At 45.0% G+C, this 20000-nt stretch overlaps 2 protein-coding genes across 2 annotated transcripts; both read left to right on the forward strand.

The window, feature by feature from the left end:
- Positions 1 to 2333: 2333 nt before the first annotated feature.
- On the forward strand, positions 2334 to 6481 carry gnb3b (guanine nucleotide binding protein (G protein), beta polypeptide 3b; the record flags this gene model as incomplete). Its single annotated transcript, XM_084455388.1, has 8 exons — positions 2334 to 2390; positions 2791 to 2936; positions 3210 to 3273; positions 3610 to 3766; positions 4490 to 4556; positions 4840 to 5041; positions 5417 to 5633; positions 6375 to 6481. The coding sequence occupies 8 exons, from the start codon at positions 2334 to 2336 to the stop codon at positions 6479 to 6481; spliced, it is 1017 nt and encodes a 338-aa protein (XP_084311514.1).
- Positions 6482 to 12841: 6360 nt separating this feature from the next.
- LOC311323205 (triosephosphate isomerase A) lies at positions 12842 to 18975 on the forward strand. The gene is made up of 6 exons (XM_084455389.1): positions 12842 to 12993; positions 13389 to 13512; positions 14088 to 14305; positions 14971 to 15056; positions 17056 to 17143; positions 17252 to 18975. Exons 1-6 carry the CDS (start codon positions 12882 to 12884, stop codon positions 17368 to 17370), a joined length of 747 nt encoding a protein of 248 aa, XP_084311515.1. The 5' UTR covers positions 12842 to 12881; the 3' UTR covers positions 17371 to 18975.
- Positions 18976 to 20000: the final 1025 nt, after the last annotated feature.

Below are 20000 nucleotides of genomic sequence, written 5' to 3' on the forward strand. Positions count from 1 at the left end.
AGGGAAAAGTAGTCAACAACTGTCTTTTAGTTGAAGCAACAAGTTACAAAGTAGTTGTCCTGGTTTTGTAGGGAAATTGGTGTCTTCCTTTGGGGCTCTGCGGAGCAGGGTTAGCCCACTAGCGCTGCAGGCGATAGGATTATGCGAAGGTTTACAGGACTTTTTTTTTAACAGTGATTCTGCGAAAATTGTCAAAGAAGACCAGTGAATTATATGAATGAAAGCAGCAAATGGCGAAAAAGGCTAATGCAACCACAATGGTGTCTGAATCACTCAATCTGAATCTAAATCTGAATCTGAATCAATCAACCACAATGGTGTCTGAATCACTCAATCTGAATATAATCTGAATCTGAATCAATCAACTACAATGGTGTCTGAATCACTCAATCTGAATCTAAATCTGAATCTGAATCAATCAACCACAATGGTGTCTGAATCACTCAATCTGAATCTAAATCTGAATCTGAATCAATCAACTACAATGGTGTCTGAATCTGAAATAATAGCAATTGAATCTTCACTGGTCGTTCAGTCGCCTGATGGTTGGGGATTTCTCTGGATGCAGCTTCGTATAGAAATTCTTTATTTTATTTTGAATTGGATTCCAGTGTCCTCTTTGCTTTTTGCAGCCAGACTAAGACACTGTTTGAGTCTCTGTGTGACCAATGCAACAACTAGGAAAGAAAGACACTAAACAGGATGTCCACTTGTAGAGACATTTGCGAAACAGGAAATAGGAGAGCAAAAAAAAGATACTTTTCTCTTTTTTCAGTTTTAGCAAAAATGACCACTATTCTCCACCTCTCCATCCTTCCGTCCACCCCCCAGCCCTCCGTGCGTCTCTCGTCCTGAGCTAAAGAGCAGTCGGTAATCGGATGACAGGAGATTTGACTGGTAAAGCTTCCCTTAAGATCCCTCTGCTGGGACTTAGATCTCACCCAAGGCCTCCTACTCCTGTAGGTCACAGCAAACAGCACGTACCCCGACTCCCAGCTCAAACACTTGAGTGAGGTGTTTGATTCCGTGCCGTTAGGCAGGTATTTTGTTTAGTGTTGGTGTGGGTCGATGAGTGTTTTTTAGAGGTTGTGTTGCGAGCGTCTGTGTATCTTGGCCATGTACAAAGCCATGTCACTCCGGTTAATGGCCTTCAATTATCCCAAGGTCAAGATCTTGTTAGAGAGCATTAGTAGCCCAGACCTCCCATGCACGTAGTCGTAGAGTAGACTGCCAGTCAGAGATCACAGTTCTGTCTAAAACACATTTTATATAGCGGTGCACTGCTGATGAAAACAAATTGAGTTTTTATTGCAGATTGAGCGTTTGGTAATATTCAGAACTGGTTGCATTTATCAAATGAGACCTATCTTCATATGTATTGCAATCAACTAACTTTGATAACTAATGAGAATTAGCTCTGACCTGCAGTCAATGGAGAAAGTGAAAACGGTTTTAGCCGTTAGCTGTGTAGCTATTGTCAGGAAGAGTAGAAAGATAAACACTCAAGCCTTCAGCGACTCAAATTGATGTGAGACAATTGGACAGGTGTTCATCCTGAAGACACACCAACACTTCCTGTTCTAGAATGGTCTAAACAGTACCAAAAAACAAAATGGCCATTCCAGACAAAATGGAATCTAATCCTTAGATGGACTTCCTCCCCCTGTTCTCCAGACAGCATAGAGCATAAGGGATCCCTGGTTGGGGACACATCAGTCAAATTTTCCTACAGTTACCTCTAGTTGTCAGTGGATCATCTGATATTCAACATAAGAACTGAGCAGCTGTCGTGATATCTGACATTCAACACGCTGTAAGAACTGTACAACGACGCAATTCATCTCATTTCATGATTCAACCCCACGGAAGGGATCCGACTTGATCTCCTCGTTCCGGGAGCTGTCTAAATTGAAAAGTGGATGTGTCTGAGCAGGATGCAGCTCATTAGACCCTCAGAGAGCAGCAGGTCAGGATCCAGGAGGATTACACCTGGGTGGTACAGGCTCACCAGGCTAGCTGATGAACGCACCGCTGATGTGGCCTAGATTCGTTTAGATGCAGGGGGTCAGCGGAGAGGTGAAGAGAGAGGTCCAGATTTAGACAACCCTCGTCCACCTCAGGCCCTTGGTGTGATTACGTTTTGTATGACAGTCCAACTCAGATGTGTGCTATTACGTCGTTGTCAATGATCGCTTTGTCACATTAAATGATTAGTGTTGCATAGAGTGAATATTAAAACTCTCTTTCTCCTTTCTCTTTTCTCTCTCTCTCTCTCTCCTCTCTCTGTGCTAGTGTTTTTTAACCGTCTGTAACAGCCCTTACCAACCGTTGTCATGGCGGAAATGGACAAGATGAAAAAGGAGGCGGAGTCCCTGAGAACACAGATTGCGGTGAGCACTTCCTGGTCATCCTGCTCAGTCTTCCTCTCCCTGTTACCACGGACACCATGACACCATGTCACATGACACCGAGGCAGTACTGTGTGTGTCATAACATGGGTTTTGATGTCAACATGTGTTTTGATGTTGTAAGAAGTTATAGCTAAGTAAGCTATGTAAGAACCGAGATCGCACTTGTCAATATGGGGCCTTCTGCAAACAGGTCCACCACAGTGGCTGCATGGCAATGCTATCACTACAGTGTAGTTAGTGCTTTGATAATTGATGTAGTAGATTATGAGCACTCAGACACTGAGAACATTCAAAACAGGTTCTAAACCCCCACCCCTCTCACAGCCAAAATGGCGCTGAAATCAACTTTCCCGCCCGCGTTTCTCCCTCCCACCACTAGTCGGGCCGTAAGGCGGTGGCTGACACTGACATGGTCTCAGCGGCGTCCGGCGTGGCGGCTACTCCCAGTATCCAGCTGAAGACCAGAAAGACGTTGAAAGGCCACTTGGCCAAAATCTACGCCATGCACTGGCTCACCGACTCCAGGTACGCCTCACTCCCAGCACCCTCTGTCAGACACGGTGATAGCATCACAGCAGTTACTTCTTCAGTCGCCATACTACACCACTGCTGGTAACCCATAGCGACAGGGGTCAGAGTTCAAAAGAGACTACTATGGGTTCAGAGGTGTTGAATCGTTGGCCTACTGAAGCTGGTTCCTATGCCATGAAACTCTCTTGTATGGGAATGGTACCAGGTGCAATTCTATTCAAAATAAAAAGTAAAATCCATAACAACTGACCTGTCTCCCTCCCCTAGGTTAATGGTCAGTGCATCACAGGATGGTAAACTGCTTATTTGGGATGCCTACTCTGGCAACAAGGTGAGACAGGATGTCATCTATACAGTATTTCACTGCTATCTAGAATCCTAGGTGGTTGGATGATTGATTGATTGATTGATTGATTGATTGATTGATTGATTGATTGATTGGTTGATTGGTCGATTGGTTGATTGGTTGATTGATTGGTTGATTGATTGGTTGATTGATTGGTTGATTGGTTGATTGGTTGATTGATTGGTTGATTGGTTGATTGGTTGATTGGTTGGTTGATTGGTTGATTGATTGCTATGGTTAAGTATGAAGCTTCCGCCAATGAAGGATAGTGAAGTTCACTAAGTTACACTGACTAACCCTCCCCCTCCTCTCTGTGTCCAGGTGAATGCGGTGCCCCTCAAGTCATCCTGGGTGATGACCTGCGCCTACGCCCCCTCTGGTAACCTAGTGGCCAGCGGAGGTCTGGACAACATGTGCACCGTCTACAACATCACGGCTGAGAACCCAAAAACCATCAGGGAGCTGGACGCACACGAAGGTTATTATAGTTAACGAAAACTAACTAAAAAACGAAAACTAGGTGTGAAAAAACATTTTAGTTAACTGAAATAAATATAAAAACTAGGGTTTACAAAAAAACGATAACTAACTAAAACTGTATTGTGTGTTTACAAAACTAACTAAAATAAACTAAAATTGTAGAGAAAATGTCCTTAGTTTTAGTCTTTTTCATTTCATACATAAGCCTAGTATTTTGGGTGGATATTAAATCTATCCTCCATTATTTCTTTAGCTGTGCCCCTGCGCAGAAGTAATCTGACGTTCGCCAGATGGTTTGTTTCGCACAGAGTGAAACAACATGAGCTCACGAGATCAGGATGGTCTCACAAGGCTAGCGCAGAAAAAAAAGACTAAAACGAATACTGAAACTAATAAAAACTAAACTAAAACTAAGCATTATCAAAAAATAAAAAATAAACTAGCAAATCTGCTTTAAAAACTAATTAAAACTAAACTGAAATTGAACACAAAAAGTTAAAACGATATAAAAATAAAAAGGAATGAAAATTTTAACAGCTAACAATTAAATGACTGATGTTGAAAACCTTGTGAGATAGTGACCAGCACATTCAAAACGATACAATAGTGACAACTGGTTTGGATGAAGGATAGATTAATCAAACAAACAGAAAAGGAAAATTTAAAGTGTTGTAGTGTACAATCCATTCTGTCTTCTCTCTCCTCTCTTGTCTCTTCTCAGGGTATCTCTCCTGCTGCCGCTTCCTGAGTGACTCTGAGATCCTGACTGCCTCTGGTGACACCACCTGGTACGCCTCTCAATATGATCAATCATTTTAAACCCTAACCCTGACCCCTGACCCTGGTGAGCCTCCCAATCAGCTCAACAGTCCAGGATGCTGGGAACTATGGTCCAGTATAATGGAGACTTGCCTTGCTGTCTTACTGTAAACTGCAACTCCATGGATACACTACGAGTGGATGAAGTTAAGGTTTAGAGGAGAGTTTGTTCAAATCATTGCCCCTCCCCCCCCACCCCCCACCAAAAGAATAACCTGAACCCTATCAACATCACCACCTCTCACCCCCCAGCTGTCTGTGGGACCTGGAGACTGGCAAGCAGAAGTTGATCTTCACGAACCACGTGGGAGACTGCATGTCCCTGGCCCTGTCCCCCGACCAGAACACCTTCATCTCCGGGGCCTGCGACTCCCAGGCCAAGCTCTGGGACATCCGGGATGGCAGCTGCAAACAGAGCTTCATCGGACACACCAGTGACATCAACGCCATCGCGGTGAGGGGACGGCCACTTCACTCTCCACTTCAAAACAGTCGTCGGCTGCGTTATACATCAGACTTAGCCCATCTCTGAGGAGCTGAATTAATACACTCGGTGATGAGTAGGGTGGATACTAGTCTTGCGATGCCAGGCTTAGTTCAGCGCAGTTTAGAGACTGACTCGTGAGTAGGATGGATATAGTCCTCACCCATCTGGGCACTGGCCAACACTGGTCTTATCTGATCTTAAAATAAACAAATAAACAAACAAATAAATAAATAAATAAATAAATAAATACAGATTCAACTCAAGCAAAGAAAACAACTGAAGAATTGATTTCCCCCTTCGTTCCTCCGCCCCCTTCTTCCTCCTCTCTCTCCTCCTCTTCAGTTCTTCCCCAATGGCAACGCGGTAATCACTGGCTCTGACGACTGCACCTGCAAGATGTACGACCTGCGTGCCGACCAGGAGGTGTGCACCTACAAGACCGAGAAGCTCAACGCCGGCGTCACATCGCTGTCTCTCTCCCAGTCGGGACGCCTCATCATCGCCGGCTATGACGACTTCAACTGCAACATCTGGGACTCCCTGAAGGGCAACAAAGTTGGTGAGTAATGCAGGGGCACACAGAGTGAGTACAGAAGAATCAATCAAGTTGGATTTTTATAGCGCCCTTCATGATACCCAGAGCGCTTTACAGAGTCCAGTATTCATTCAGACATAGTCATACCGGTGGTGGTCAGCTACATCTGTAGCCACAGCTGCCCTGGGGAAGACTGACAGAAGCGTGGCTGCCAATCAGCGCCTACAGCCCCACCGACCACCACCAACATTCATTCACACGTTGCATGTCTTTATGATGGTGGGGGAAGCCGGAGTACCCGGAGGGAACCCACGCAGGCACGGGGAGAACATGCAAACTCCACACAGAAAGGACCTGGAACGACCGGGATTCGAACCCAGGACCTTCTTGCTGTGAGGCGACAGTGCTAACCACTGAGCCACCATGCTGCCCAAGAATGACACAAGGCAGAGAGAGAGAGAACGAGAGAGACAGTCAGACAGACGGACGGACGGAAAGACAGACAGAGTGGGCTGTGTGTGTGAGAGAGAGAGAGAGAGAGAGAAATGAAGGGTTGTCAGAGGAGTATTAGGAAGGATGAAAGGTAGAGGAAGAATGTGTGGAAGTGAGAAGAGAGAGAAGTGCTGGGATTGGAAACTGCTTGTGATAGGATAAGAACAGATGAAGAGAACCTGTAAAGGAGGAGAGAAAAGGGATTCAATGGATGAGGATCACACCTCTCTTCTCTCTCCTCTTCTCTCTCCTCTACTCTCTCCTCTCTCCCAGGTGTGCTGTCCGGCCACGACAACAGAGTGAGCTGCACTGGGGTGCCCGACGATGGTATGGGCGTGTGCACGGGATCCTGGGATAGCTTCCTGAAGATCTGGAACTGAGCTGGACCCTTCGGCCGCAACACTGGGAGAGCCAGATGGGGGGGAGGAGGGGGGAGGAGAGAGGAGAGGAGAGGGGTGAGGAGAGAGGAGAGAGGAGAGGAGAGGGGTGAGGGGGTGATCTAAACATGCATGTGGGATTGAGATGTTGCAAAGAGGATTGTTTTACCACGTCTGGTATCTCTCTCTCTCTCTCTCTCTCTCTCTCTCTCTCTCTCTCTCTCTCGCCCTCATCCCCATCATTGTATGCAAATATGAGAGGAGGCAAACGGGACTTGATAGAACATATTGTATAAATCGAAGACGAAACAGCACTCAATGCATCCCCATTCATGTACATTACAGTTGTCAGGTCATTGGTGAGACTATCAATATCAAGACAATGACAAACACCCAAAAAATAGGATATTTTGAGTCATTATTTGAAATGATTAATAAATAAGAAATAAGATCTTATTGTATCTATGGTGAGAATGACAATAACACGTATAGATTTTGACAATACAATAACAAGCCTGTGAAATAAATACAGATTAATATTGAACATTGAGATTTAGAATTACAGAATTACACATTTATTTTTAATAATTATTTTATTGTCTTTATGAGATCTTTGACGTTTAAATTCTGCTCTTATTAGTAAAAACAAAGTTGATATGTAAATGTATTTGTATTTTATAGGTAACATGTTAGGATGCAGAGTTGATGTACAGTGCCGTTCGGTCACACATATCCACAGACTGTGTGCCACTGGAATGCGATTTTGGGCCCATGATGATTTTTGGCTAACCAACAGCTGCTTTGACTTCCAAAATGGCTGCCATTACCTTTCACCCAACAAATCCGATGATTTACTGTACTTATGGAAAAATCATTCCTACAAACTGCTAGCTGGTAACTGGTAGCTGTCGACCTACCCAATACTTCAACTGTTGGGTCCTATTTCAGGGAGAAATGCTGTTGTATTACAACAACTTATCAGACACCAATTTATCCCCTCCCGACTGCATTTTGTACTTTTACGCATCTGCAGTAACCTCTGTAAAAATGCAATGGTTGTTGAAAACCTTTCTAATAAACATAGAATTCTGCATTAACACCATGCTGGTGTGTGTTTGTATCTCGCTGTGTTTCTGTCATACGGGGAGAATACATATTCAAATGGATGGATTTATGATTGATGAACCATATAGCTGAATTTATCAATTAAATGTATTACCTCTATTCCATTGGCCTTACTTAATCATGATAGATGCCTACAGTGTTGCCTATAAGATGTGAACTGTGAGAAGTGGTGTTCCTCATAACCTTTGTCTCATTTTTAAAGGTGCAGTATGTAGTTTGCGATTTTCTGTTAGGCTCTTTTTGATATTTTTTGAAAAATGCAACCGACAAAGCCCCGCCCCTCTCTTCAGGCCTCCCTCCAAAGCCCCGCCCCTCTCTTCAGGCCTCCCTCCAAAGCCCCGCCCCTCTCTTCAGGCCTCCCTCCAAAGCCACGCCTCCAGTCTGGGAGGAAACAAATGACACTATAGGCAGGATTAATTTTTATTATTTGGAATAAACTACCCATGCATTAGAAATAAACAACAGGTGCATCTCAGAAAATTGGAATATTGTAGAAAAAGTCCATTATTTTCCATAATTTAATTCAAACAGTGAAACATTCATGTATTCTAGATCCCATTACACAAAGTGAAATATTTCAAGCCTTTTTTGTTTTAATCTTTATGATTGTACAGTATGTTCAGTATGTTCATTTATACACTCAATACTTGTTGGGGGCTCCTTTTGCACAAATTACTGCATCAACGTGGAGCGTGGCATGAAGTTAATCAGCCTTAAAATATTTCACTACCTGTGTAATGAATCTATAATATATAAATGTTTCACTTTTTGAATTAAATTACGGAAAATAATGAGCTTTAAACAATATTCTAATTTTCTGAGATGCACCTGTATATGCAATCAGTGTATTTCAATAATAGATGATTGAACCAGGCCCTGTGTGTGTAAATCAGAAGCTAGGCCTTGGTTGTCACAGAGTAGATGCAGAGCAGACTGAGGATGCCAGACTAGGCTGCTTAGCAAGTGCGTAAGATTGACCATAGGGACTAGGAAGTGAGGGACCATATGACAGGCATATAAATCAGGTTTTGATAAGGGAACAAAGGATATTAAAACTACAGTTTGTAATGAATAGATTCATTGAAGAGTGGGCAAGGGAGGGGAGACAGTGGCCCACAGAAAGTGGGGCCGATAAGGTGTCAATCAAATTTAGATAAGCACCAGACAGCTGAATCAACAGTTACAATTGAAGCCTACAGATGAATATGTGGCATTTACATTTACAGGTGTTACTGCTTTGTAATATCAGTGTCTTATGACACTTACATCAAAAGAGGGTTAAATGCATAGCACTACATATAACACATTGTGTACTTGCAAGTGATGTATACCATTCTGTAAGGGGGTTGGTTGGCTAGCTGACCCAAACGCAGGACCACGGACAGTTCCAAGCCCAGAGGGCGGTTTAATACAAAGCGGAGGTACAGAGGGCAAGGCAAAGGGTAGTCAAGGTCAGGCAGGGGTCAATCGATCAACAAACAATGTCCAGAAAACGTAATCCAAGCCGTGGTCGAGGTCCGGGAAGAATGGGTCGGGGAAGCCGTGTGTCAGTCCAGGGAAAGAGCAGCAAACAAACCGGAATCTGGAGGAGTGGAGAGTAGAATGAGTAACACGGGAAAAAAAACAACTATAATAACTACTAGCACGGGAACTTAGAAAACCACAACTTGCCACAAGGAATCTTAGGGAAGAACTGGCGACGAACGTTGGGAAGACCGGGTTCTTATAGGGGAGGTGATTGGATGATTAGTGGCAGCAGGTGAGCCGCGCCCTCGGAGCTCGTTAGCGGAACCGTGTTCAGGTGTGCGGGGTGATTACGTCGGAGGGCGCGCAGAGCGCGCGCTGAAATGGAAGGCCGTGGCGTGCGCGCTGCGGGAACGGTGGTGGGAGCTGGAGAGCGCCCAGGCGGAGGCGGAGCCGTAACACATTCTCATAAAATATTATTAGGATGGTCTGTACATTTGGTAGCCTACTGATTAAGCGCTTTAAGCGCTTACCGTGTCAGTTTGCTCCTTGTACTGCCTTCACATAACACAATACATCATGGGTAGAGTGGGCGGAGGGAGTGAGACACAATAGAATTGGGCGAGGGGGTGATGCACTGATATATTTTATCATGGCTTTGTGACTGTCAATAAACACTTGAAAACTCTTTCTTAGTATAGAGCTTGAAACTAGGAGGAGGACCTCAGGGTTCTAGACGTCGCACGGACTTGAATCAGTTCAGCCAGATATATTTTATAAACACTTGAAAACCAAATGTAATATTTTGTACGTCAATCGGCACAGGTCCGTGTCTTTTACCAATTCCATTGTTTTGATTTTTCTATGATAAAGGGGAATTCAAAACTAGACAATGGGAGGCACTCATATGACAGAACACATGTATACCATGCCATTCCCGTCTAAGAGTAAACAATTATCAAAACCCGAGAGGCTATGTGGATTCTCTCCCTCCCGTTACACTAAATTTACAGAATACGCTCAATCTGAGACGGTTCATGTTTCAGCGAGCGGGGGCAGGGTCATGCACACAGCTCAGGTCCCTGGACTGGAGGTAGTTGGTCCACCCAGGGGTGGTGGCGGGAATTACACCAACGGTACAGCTTGGTATACCGTCTTAATAAACAATATTTTGTATGTGAATCGGCACAGGTCCATGTCTTTAATCAAATATCACTACACTGGTTACCAGTCAACTCTAGAATAGACTTTAAAATACTATTACTAGTCTATAAATCTCTCCACAGTCATTCCCTCTCCCTAGTGCCTCTCTCTCTCCCTCCTATCTTCTAACCAGGTCCAGTGGATGCCCCACTGTCACCAGCAGACCTCCCGGAGTCCGATAGATACCCCCGTGTCTGCTGTGGATGTCGTAGCATGTCCGTAGAATGTCGTCTCTCCTATGATGCTTTTTAGCCTCTCTTACTCTGAAATGTAATTTAATGTAATGTATTCCTTTATAAATGTTCGTAGCAGGTAGACAAACATACTCCTGGAGCTTGCTCGATCGCCTTGTTGAGAGGGGTCAGGGAAGAATTTTTACAGCTCACTTATCTGGCCCCCGGGTGATTACTGTTTTTTTGCTTCCCTCTGGAATATGTAGAGAGTGGGTCGTATGCCCACCTCCCTTGTTCTCTGTAAAGCACGTTGTGTTGCCTCTGGGTATTAAATGCGCTATACAAATAAAGCTTTGATTGATTGATTTGATTAATCAATTACATAGGTAGCCTCCACGTTTATTTGATGTATTCTATTGATGCACAGTGTATGTATGATGGATGTACTCTTTTAGTGTTATGCATTTGTTGTTTGGTGCAAAACATCTCTCCTTGTTTAACAAGCTTAATGTTATTTGTACACTGTTCCTGTTTTAAAAATGAAGAATTCATTCATTCATTCACTGCGACGGCAAGCCCGCCCGGAGATCCTGGACGGGCCACCTTCGACCTGAGCCCTTCCTAGCTGACGCCGGTCGGCACACCGCCCTGACCTCTCTCTTCAAAGTCCTTTTCAACTTTCAATCTGAGACGGTTCAGGTTTCAGCGAGCGGGGGTAGGGTCCGCCCAGGGGCGGTGGCGGGAATTACACCAGCAGGGAATTATTAATTAATTAATTACACCAGCAGGGCGCTTTAAGTGCTTACCGTGTCAGTTTGCTCCTTGTACTGCCTTCACATAACACAATACATCATAGGTAGAGTGGGCGGAGGGAGTGAGACACAATAGAATTGGGCGAGGGGGTGATGCATTGATATATTTTATCATGGCTTTGTGACTGTCAATAAACGCTTGAAAACTCGTTCTTAGTATAGAGCTTGAAACTAGGAGGAGGACCTCAGGGTTCTAGACGTCGCACGGACTTGAATCAGTTCAGCCAGATATATTTTATAAACACTTGAAAACCACATGTAATATTTTGTACGTCAATCGGCACAGGTCCGTGTCTTTTACCAATTCCATTGTTTTGATTTTTCTATGATAAAGGGGAATTCAAAACTAGACAATGGGAGGTTTCAGCAAGGCCGCTCGCTGAAACCTGAACCATCTCAGATTGAAGGTTGAAAAGGACTTTGAAGAGAGAGTTTTTTTTATTTTTTTGTTTATTGACGCAGTCACAAAGCCATGATAAAATAAACCCACCCATGATCTATTGTGAAGTCTGGACCCAACTGTTCTCTCAAATTTTAGGCCCATCTCTCTTTTTTATCCAAAGTACTGTAAAAGATTGTTTCCATTCAGTTACACTCTTTTTTAGCGATGAATGATGTGTATAAGTTCCAGATGCAGTGAGAGTTTGTTGTCCATCAGCCACTCCCTTACATTTTCAATGCCTACTCAACTCGTTTAGGTAATGCAGTGCTAGTTCGAATGTCCACCACTAGAGGGGGTAAGTTAGCCGTTAGAGTTATTTAATATTTATAGAATTTAAATATCCAGGAAATAGACCGTGTCAGTCATATATATCTATGGTGTCAGTCCCCACAGCAGCCAACTTGCTTCTTCATAAATGTAATCTTTGTTGTTAAGTGTTAATATTGTTAATATTACTGTGTGTTTATATTGCGTGTAACGTTTGCTAACTATATGCGTTAGCCGTCAGAAAAATGGTGCCAGGCGAGGAAGCGGTGGATCACATTAATAAGGCATTGTTCATTTTAATAATATGAAATTGTGATGCAGGTACATTCACATACCTAATGTTAAGCTATTACGTGACTTGCCAGAGCTGTATATGATAAGCAGCATTAGCGAGAACCCTTGTTAACGTTCTTAGATCAAGAATGAATGAAAAACATCAGTCACTCAGTAGCCCGACACATTTCCATGGTAACACCGCTCGAGGATTGTGGTAGTGTAGTCTTTCTCAATGCTACCGCGAATAAAACGGGATTTTCTGAAACCATGGTTGATATCATATGGACTTTTGACTTCTATCATAAGGACTTTTGGTCACGATTCGCCTGATGAATTACTAGCTGGGTTCATGACTGAATTCTCGAAATATAAGTTGTTGTTTTTTTAAAAGCCTATGGAAAATTAACGGTGAAAAGAGTGAAAAGATTGGCTGAAAGGGAGACGGACGGAATGTACATGAGTTTCACTGATTGGTCGAGCAGTCTCCATCCCGCCTCCCTGTCAGCCAATACGCAGACGAGGGGGCGTCAACCGGAAAAACGGGGAATAGACCGCTGTGTCGCTGTTTATATCATCACCACCACTTGCAAGTCCTGTGTCGGTATTTGTCCGGTAACACCGGTAACCACTATCTCCCAGTCATGTCGTCCAGAACCTTTTTCGTCGGAGGAAACTGGAAGATGAACGGGGACAAGAAGAGTCTTGGTGACCTGATAACGACACTGAATACCGCCAGTCTCCACGACGAAACCGGTAAAACGGTGATGTGCCTCTGCTAAATTTAGTCCTGTCCAAATTTAGTCGATTACGTGACAGTCTTATCTTATATTTACCTATGCTGTGACCTAGACTACGTTTGTTAACACTAGATATGAATATTTGAAGGCGAGCTACTCAATTAAGGACATTAAGCTGCGCAAGCCGTGGTGCGTCAAATGACATGGTGACATGTGACAAGATCAGCTGACGTCTCCATAGCGCAGCCAGCAACTCGGGGATGGACCAGCAAATGGAGGATTTACGTCAGATTAAAGTCTTCGACCTACTATCAAGGCAGCTTTTCTCCCCAATTAGTGACACTCAATAATTAGTAACTCTATCCCTCTCTTTCTTTCTCTCTCTCTCTCTCTGTTCTACCGTTCCTCCAGAGGTGGTGTGTGGAGCTCCCTCCATCTACCTGGAATATGCCCGCTCCAACCTGGACGCCAGGATCGGGGTGGCTGCGCAGAACTGCTACAAGGTTGCCAAGGGAGCCTTCACAGGAGAGATCAGGTGGTTATCCTGTCTAACCGAGTCGAACTGGCTAAACTCACCCCTCAGTATAAACCCCGCCCACCCACGCCATCAAACCGCTCGCTTTTCTCCGGCGTAGAAGCTGGCTAAAGCGCTGTTTGAGAGGGCGTGCTGTGCGCAAGTCAGAGGATCCGAGATTGAACGCAGCGTGGGCATGTGAGGGTGGAAGCGCTGCTGACGAGTGACACAGTGACACCCGTGTCACCGGCGCCAGACATGAACGTGTTCTGAATCACGCTCGCAAAACACACAACACTGACTACGCAACATTGATCCGTGACAGGAAGAATAACCCACTCTCTCCCTCTTCTCTCTCTCCTTGCCCCCCCCCTCCCCCATACATCCTGTTTTTGCTCTCTCTCTCCTATCTCTCCTTCTCTCTCTCTCCTTCTCCCCCCTCTATCTCTTTCTCTCTCTCCCTTTCTCTCTCTCTCATTCTCTACTTACCTCCCTCTATTTTTACCCTCTCTCTCCTCCTCTTCTCCCTCCCTCATCTCTCTTTCAACCGTCCTCTCACTCTCTGTCCTTACCTCCCTCTCTTTTTCACCCCCCAGCCCAGCCATGATAAAGGATTGTGGGGTGGAGTGGGTGATCCTGGGACACTCCGAGAGGCGCCACGTGTTCGGGGAGAGCGACGAGCTGATCGGTCAGAAGGTCGCGCACGCCCTGGAGAGCGACCTCGGGGTCATCGCCTGCGTCGGAGAGAAGCTGGAGGAGAGGGAGGCGGGGACCACTGAGGAGGTGGTGTACGCCCAGACACAGGTCATCGCAGGTAACCGCCGCGGTCGGAGAAACGCCACCGGAACCATGACGGAATAGACCGTAACCTGGCCATATTTTGAACATTAACTCGACCATCAGACCGACTCGGTCAGACACGTCATCATAAGTAACAGTGCGTCACTGCCGCCCCAACAATAGACCATAAAAGGCATGATCAAAACTAGGGCTGGGTTCAAAAAATCGATTCTGAATCAAATGATTCATGAATCCCAAAATCGATCTTTTATTTAATGAATGAATGAATACATGAAGGAATGAATAGTTCATTAATTTATTCATTAATTCATTCAATGATTCATTCATTCATTCATTTTTGGAAATCAGTATCGATACCCAGCCCTAGTATTGATGTGTTGCATAACTTGGCAGTCATGTAATTAAGGTTACAGCTAAAAAAAACAGGTTTTAGTAACACTAACCGAATCGATATTGAATCGAATCGAATTGAATCGTGATAATCGATTCTGAACCTTGTGAATCAGAATCGAATCGATTCTTGAAATTCGACTCGATACCCAGCCCTAATCAAAACACCGGGATAGACCATCTATTGACCATACTAATCCAGCCCAGTTGTAGTGGCTCTTGCTAGGTTTCAGATCATGTGAATGCATTGTTGCTGCTGCTGTTGTTGATGAGGATGTTGTGTTCCAGACAATGTGAAGGACTGGGGGAAGGTGGTGCTGGCCTATGAGCCTGTGTGGGCCATCGGTACGGGCAAGACGGCCACACCAGAACAGGTGGGACTCTCGGCCTATCCTCGGGCTCACACTCGTTCAGCTGCCGTGACTTAGCTATGGTATACCAGCTACTGTACCTAGTCTACCATCTACCGTATACCAGCTACTGTACCTAGTCTACCATCTATGGTATACCAGCTACCTAGTCTACCATCTAGGGTATACCAGCTACCTAGTCTACCATCTACCGTATACCCGCTACCTAGTCTACCATCTAGGGTATACCAGCTACCTAGTCTACCATCTACCGTATACCCGCTACCTAGTCTACCATCTAGGGTATACCAGCTACCTAGTCTACCATCTAGGGTATACCAGCTACCTAGTCTACCATCTACAGTATACCAGCTCCCTAGTCTACCATCTACGGTATACCAGCTACCCAGTCTACCATCTACGGTATACCAGCTACTGTACCTAGTCTACCATCTACCGTATACCAGCTACTGTACCTAGTCTACCATCTACCGTATACCAGCTACTGTACCTAGTCTACCATCTATGGTATACCAGCTACCTAGTCTACCATCTACGGTATACCAGCTACCTAGTCTACCATCTAGGGTATACCCGCTACCTAGTCTACCATCTACGGTATACCAGCTACTGTACCTAGTCTACCATCTACCGTATACCAGCTACAGTACCTAGTCTACCATCTATGGTATACCAGCTACCTAGTCTACCATCTACGGTTTACCAGCTACCTAGTCTACCATCTACGGTATACCAGCTACCTAGTCTACCATCTACGGTTTACCAGCTACCTAGTCTACCATCTACGGTATACCAGCTACCTAGTCTACCATCTACGGTTTACCAGCTACCTAGTCTACCATCTACGGTATACCAGCTACCTAGTCTACCATCTACGGTATAACAGCTACCTAGTCTACCATCTACGGTTTACCAGCTACCTAGTCTACCATCTACGGTATACCAGCTACCTAGTCTACCATCTACAGTATACCAGCTACCTAGTCTACTATCTACGGTATACCAGCTACCTAGTCTACTATCTACGGTATACCAGCTACCTAGTCTACCATCTACAGTATACCAGCTACCTAGTCTACTATCTACCGTATACCAGCTACCTAGTCTACTATCTACGGTATACCAGCTACCTAGTCTACCATCTACCGTATACCAGCTACCTAGTCTACTATCTACGGTATACCAGCTACCTAGTCTACCATCTACAGTATACCAGCTACCTAGTCTACCATCTACGGTATACCAGCTACCTAGTCTACCATCTACAGTATACCAGCTACCTAGTCTACTATCTAGGGTATACCAGCTACCTAGTCTACTATCTACGGTATACCAGCTACCTAGTCTACCATCTACAGTATACCAGCTACCTAGTCTACCATCTACCGTATACCAGCTACCTAGTCTACCATCTACGGTATAGCAGCTACCTAGTCTACCATCTACAGTATACCAGCTACTGTACCTAGTCTACCATCTACGGTATACCAGCTACCTAGTCTACCATCTACGGTATACCAGCTACCTAGTCTACCATCTACGGTTTACCAGCTACCTAGTCTACCATCTAGGGTTTGTAGCGGATTCATATCATTTGTTTGAAATGCCCCAGTTGAGTTTCTACATGTAGCTGCAGTGACTGGTATTCCTTTGTTACACCCCTGTGATGTGAAAGGTGTGTGTGTGTGTGTGTGTGTGTGTGTGTGTGTGTGTGTGTGTGTGTGTGTGTGTGTGTGTGTGTGTGTGTGTGTTGGCATGGCAGTAGTCCATCATTCTTCACTGCCCACAACAAGTTGAGGCCTGCAGAGCATTGTCTACGAACACAGCATCACGTTCTGCCTATCAGGACTGTGAGTGTGCCTGTGTGCGTGTGCTTGCTTGTGTGTTGGGGCGCACACAGTTTGCGTGTTATGTGTGGGTTAATGATACGCAGTGCGCCGTGCTTGTGTGTGTGTTTATCTGTGTGTGTGTGTGTGTGTGTGTGTGTGTGTGTGTGTCCCAGGCCCAGGAGGTACACCAGCAGCTGAGGGTGTGGCTGAGGGCCAACGTCTCGGAGAGTGTGGCCGACTCTGTGCGCATCATCTACGGAGGTCAGTAAGGGACACACCGTCTTGACTGGACTTTATTGACTTGTTTTGATAAGCTTGCTCATGTCAACTCTCTCTCTCCCTTTCTCCTCATCATCCCCCTCTTCCCAGGCTCCGTTACCGGGGCCAACTGTAAAGAGCTCGGCTCTCAGGCTGACGTGGATGGCTTCCTGGTGGGCGGGGCCTCACTCAAGCCCGAGTTTGTTGACATCATCAACGCTCGCGCCTAGACGGAGCACTAGGGACCAACCAACATGCTGCTAGTATGTCACATGACTAATGCCCCTAATCCCAAAGTGTGTTTTTTTGTTATTAGACTACAGCTTGCAGTGTATTATCCTGCGTGTATGCTTGTGAGCGTGCATGCGTGTGTGTGTGCGTGTGTGTGTGTGTGTGTCCGGAAGGGATTGTTTTGACTCTGTACTGCAATAATAGTTGGGGTCCACCACAGTAAATGTCCCTAAATAGAGAAAACATCTATTTCACTTACTTACTTTCCTTAAAGCTGCATTCATTACAAACAAATGGCTAAAACGAATGGCCAGAGCCATATAAGGCACAGGGGGGCGGAGCAAAGTCACCGGCCGGCTCTTGACAACACAGGCAGAAATGCTGGAATGATGCTGCGTTCCGTTGCACGTCGGAGGTCGGTAGTTCCGCGTCAGTAGTTCCGACCTCCAATCTAAATCTGTTCTATTGCATCATGTTCGCGTTTCAAGTATTTGAACAGCTAAAACATCACCAACGATCTTATTTGAGTCACCACACTGCTGTGAAAGCTACAAAGTTGTTACAAAAGCTACAGTCCTTCGAAAACACAAAGCGTGGCGAGATAAAATACAAATTTATGAAAATGACAATTCTGCTTGCCGTTCACAAAGTGTTGTGTGCGCCGCCATTGTGCTACTGACGTCAGCTGTGTTTATTGGACCCGGTGGATGTCACCCGAGTTCCTGACCTGGAAGTCCAACTTAAGTGACCGTTCTATTGCACTTTTCCATGTTGGAGGTCGGATCTTTCCGAGTCCCGAGTACAATAGAACGCAGCATAAAAGCCAGGCGACCGGATGGTGCGAGTCATTGAAGTAGGACGCTATTAGGCGCACTAGATTATGCTCGTAGTCACTTGTTTTAGAAGGAAGATGCACTTATGAGTTCTGGCAAGAAGTAGTACATTAGGCTTTTCCTACATTAAATGCAATTGTTGTTAGTCGCTTTGGATAAAAGCGTCTGCTAAATGACTGTAATGTAATGTATTAGGACACCATGGCTCAATGAAACAAATTGATATCAGGTGATTTTAAATGTCAAAAACAAATGTGAATACAATCAATGAATGCTGCTTTAAATGTCTTGGATTAGTAGTCAATGTTGAGGGGGACTTTTATTGTGAAATGTCCTTTTGGAGGCTACTGTACCAACTATAGAATCTACGATGTATAAAATAGATTTTCCAGACCTGGGTCCAAATACTACTTGAAAAGGCTACCTGATGTGTCAGGTGATTGGCGTTGTATTTTTTTGGGGAAGCCCATTGGTTCCATGGTGCGCAGCAATGTCATCAAATATAGCACATTTAAATGATTCCAAATAGTATTTGGACCCAGGTGTGGTATTCACTAATGCACTGCACTTGGTTATGTTCATGTAGGATGATGTATATGTGCTCACGACTGTGAAAGGGACAAGTATCTACTGTATAGTTTGGTGACTGTATGATTCTATTGTCACTATATTCTGTTGGCATTAAGAGCACAGCTAGGGCTGTGATTGGCTTCTCGTGATTGTCTTTCCCTCCATGTTCTCACCCATTGGTTGAATCACCCGTCTGTAACTTTTACCAACCAATAACTGTCTAGAGAAACCAAACCCGTATATCTGAGGACCACTTGAAAATAAATGGCTTAGGCCATCAGTATGCTACTAACCGGTCTGTTGTCTGCTTTGGGTCATGTGACTCTAACGCTGGGCATGATTATACAGCATAGAGCTTATTTACCAGACTTGCACCCATCCTCTCGGCGTGCACAGATCCACCCTACATAGATCTACAAACAGAGGAATGTTACACAAGGACTCTGGACAGTTTATCATATGCTTGTCTTAACTATGCCCAACGCTGAGTAGATCCATCATCTATGTAGAGTCCAGTGGAATTCAAGAAGCGCAAGCTTCATTTCGTGTGTGTGTGAGTGAGTGAGTGTGTGTGTGTGTGTGTGTGTGTGTGTGTGTGTGTGTGTGTGTGTGTGTGAGTGAGTGAGTGTGTGCTCTGTGTGTAGAGTGAGACCATGGAGGTAAAGAGTGAGATGAGTCTTGGGAGCATGATCCCTTGTGTGTGGCACAGCAACGTGGCCCTCTAGTGGCTCAACATAGGAACTGCAAATATAGCAGTTCATGTAGCCTACATAAAACACAACAATACTTGATGTGAATGTACATAGATAAAGCATATCATTTTTTTCACAGCTCACATCTAGCCTACAACTGATGAAGAAAGCGTACGAATAAAACCGGTAACGGTACCGTGCTTGGTTTGAGGTGGATAACCATCTCGGAGGAACAGAAGACACAGAGCCATGCCCGGAGCGACTGAAATTGTAAATGACCGTCTTTTTATTTCGCGTATCTTTTTTCAATGACAGTCGTTCGGCATTTGCACACAGCTATTCTACCGACGTAGAAACCAAAGCAAAGAAGGGAAGAGTGGGGGTGGGGTTGACTTCAAGCATGGGGGGGGGGGGGGGGGCAGGCCAGATCTGACATCAGAGCCACGCGGGGGAATAAACCAAGAAACGACAACAGGGGGGGGGGGGGGGGGGGGCAGAGGGAGGGAAGGGTAGAGGAAGAAGGAGAGCGGGATG

The sequence above is a fragment of the Borostomias antarcticus genome (genome assembly GCF_949987555.1).
Source record: "Borostomias antarcticus genome assembly, chromosome: 21".
In the NCBI taxonomy this organism is placed as follows: Eukaryota; Metazoa; Chordata; class Actinopteri; order Stomiiformes; family Stomiidae; genus Borostomias; species Borostomias antarcticus.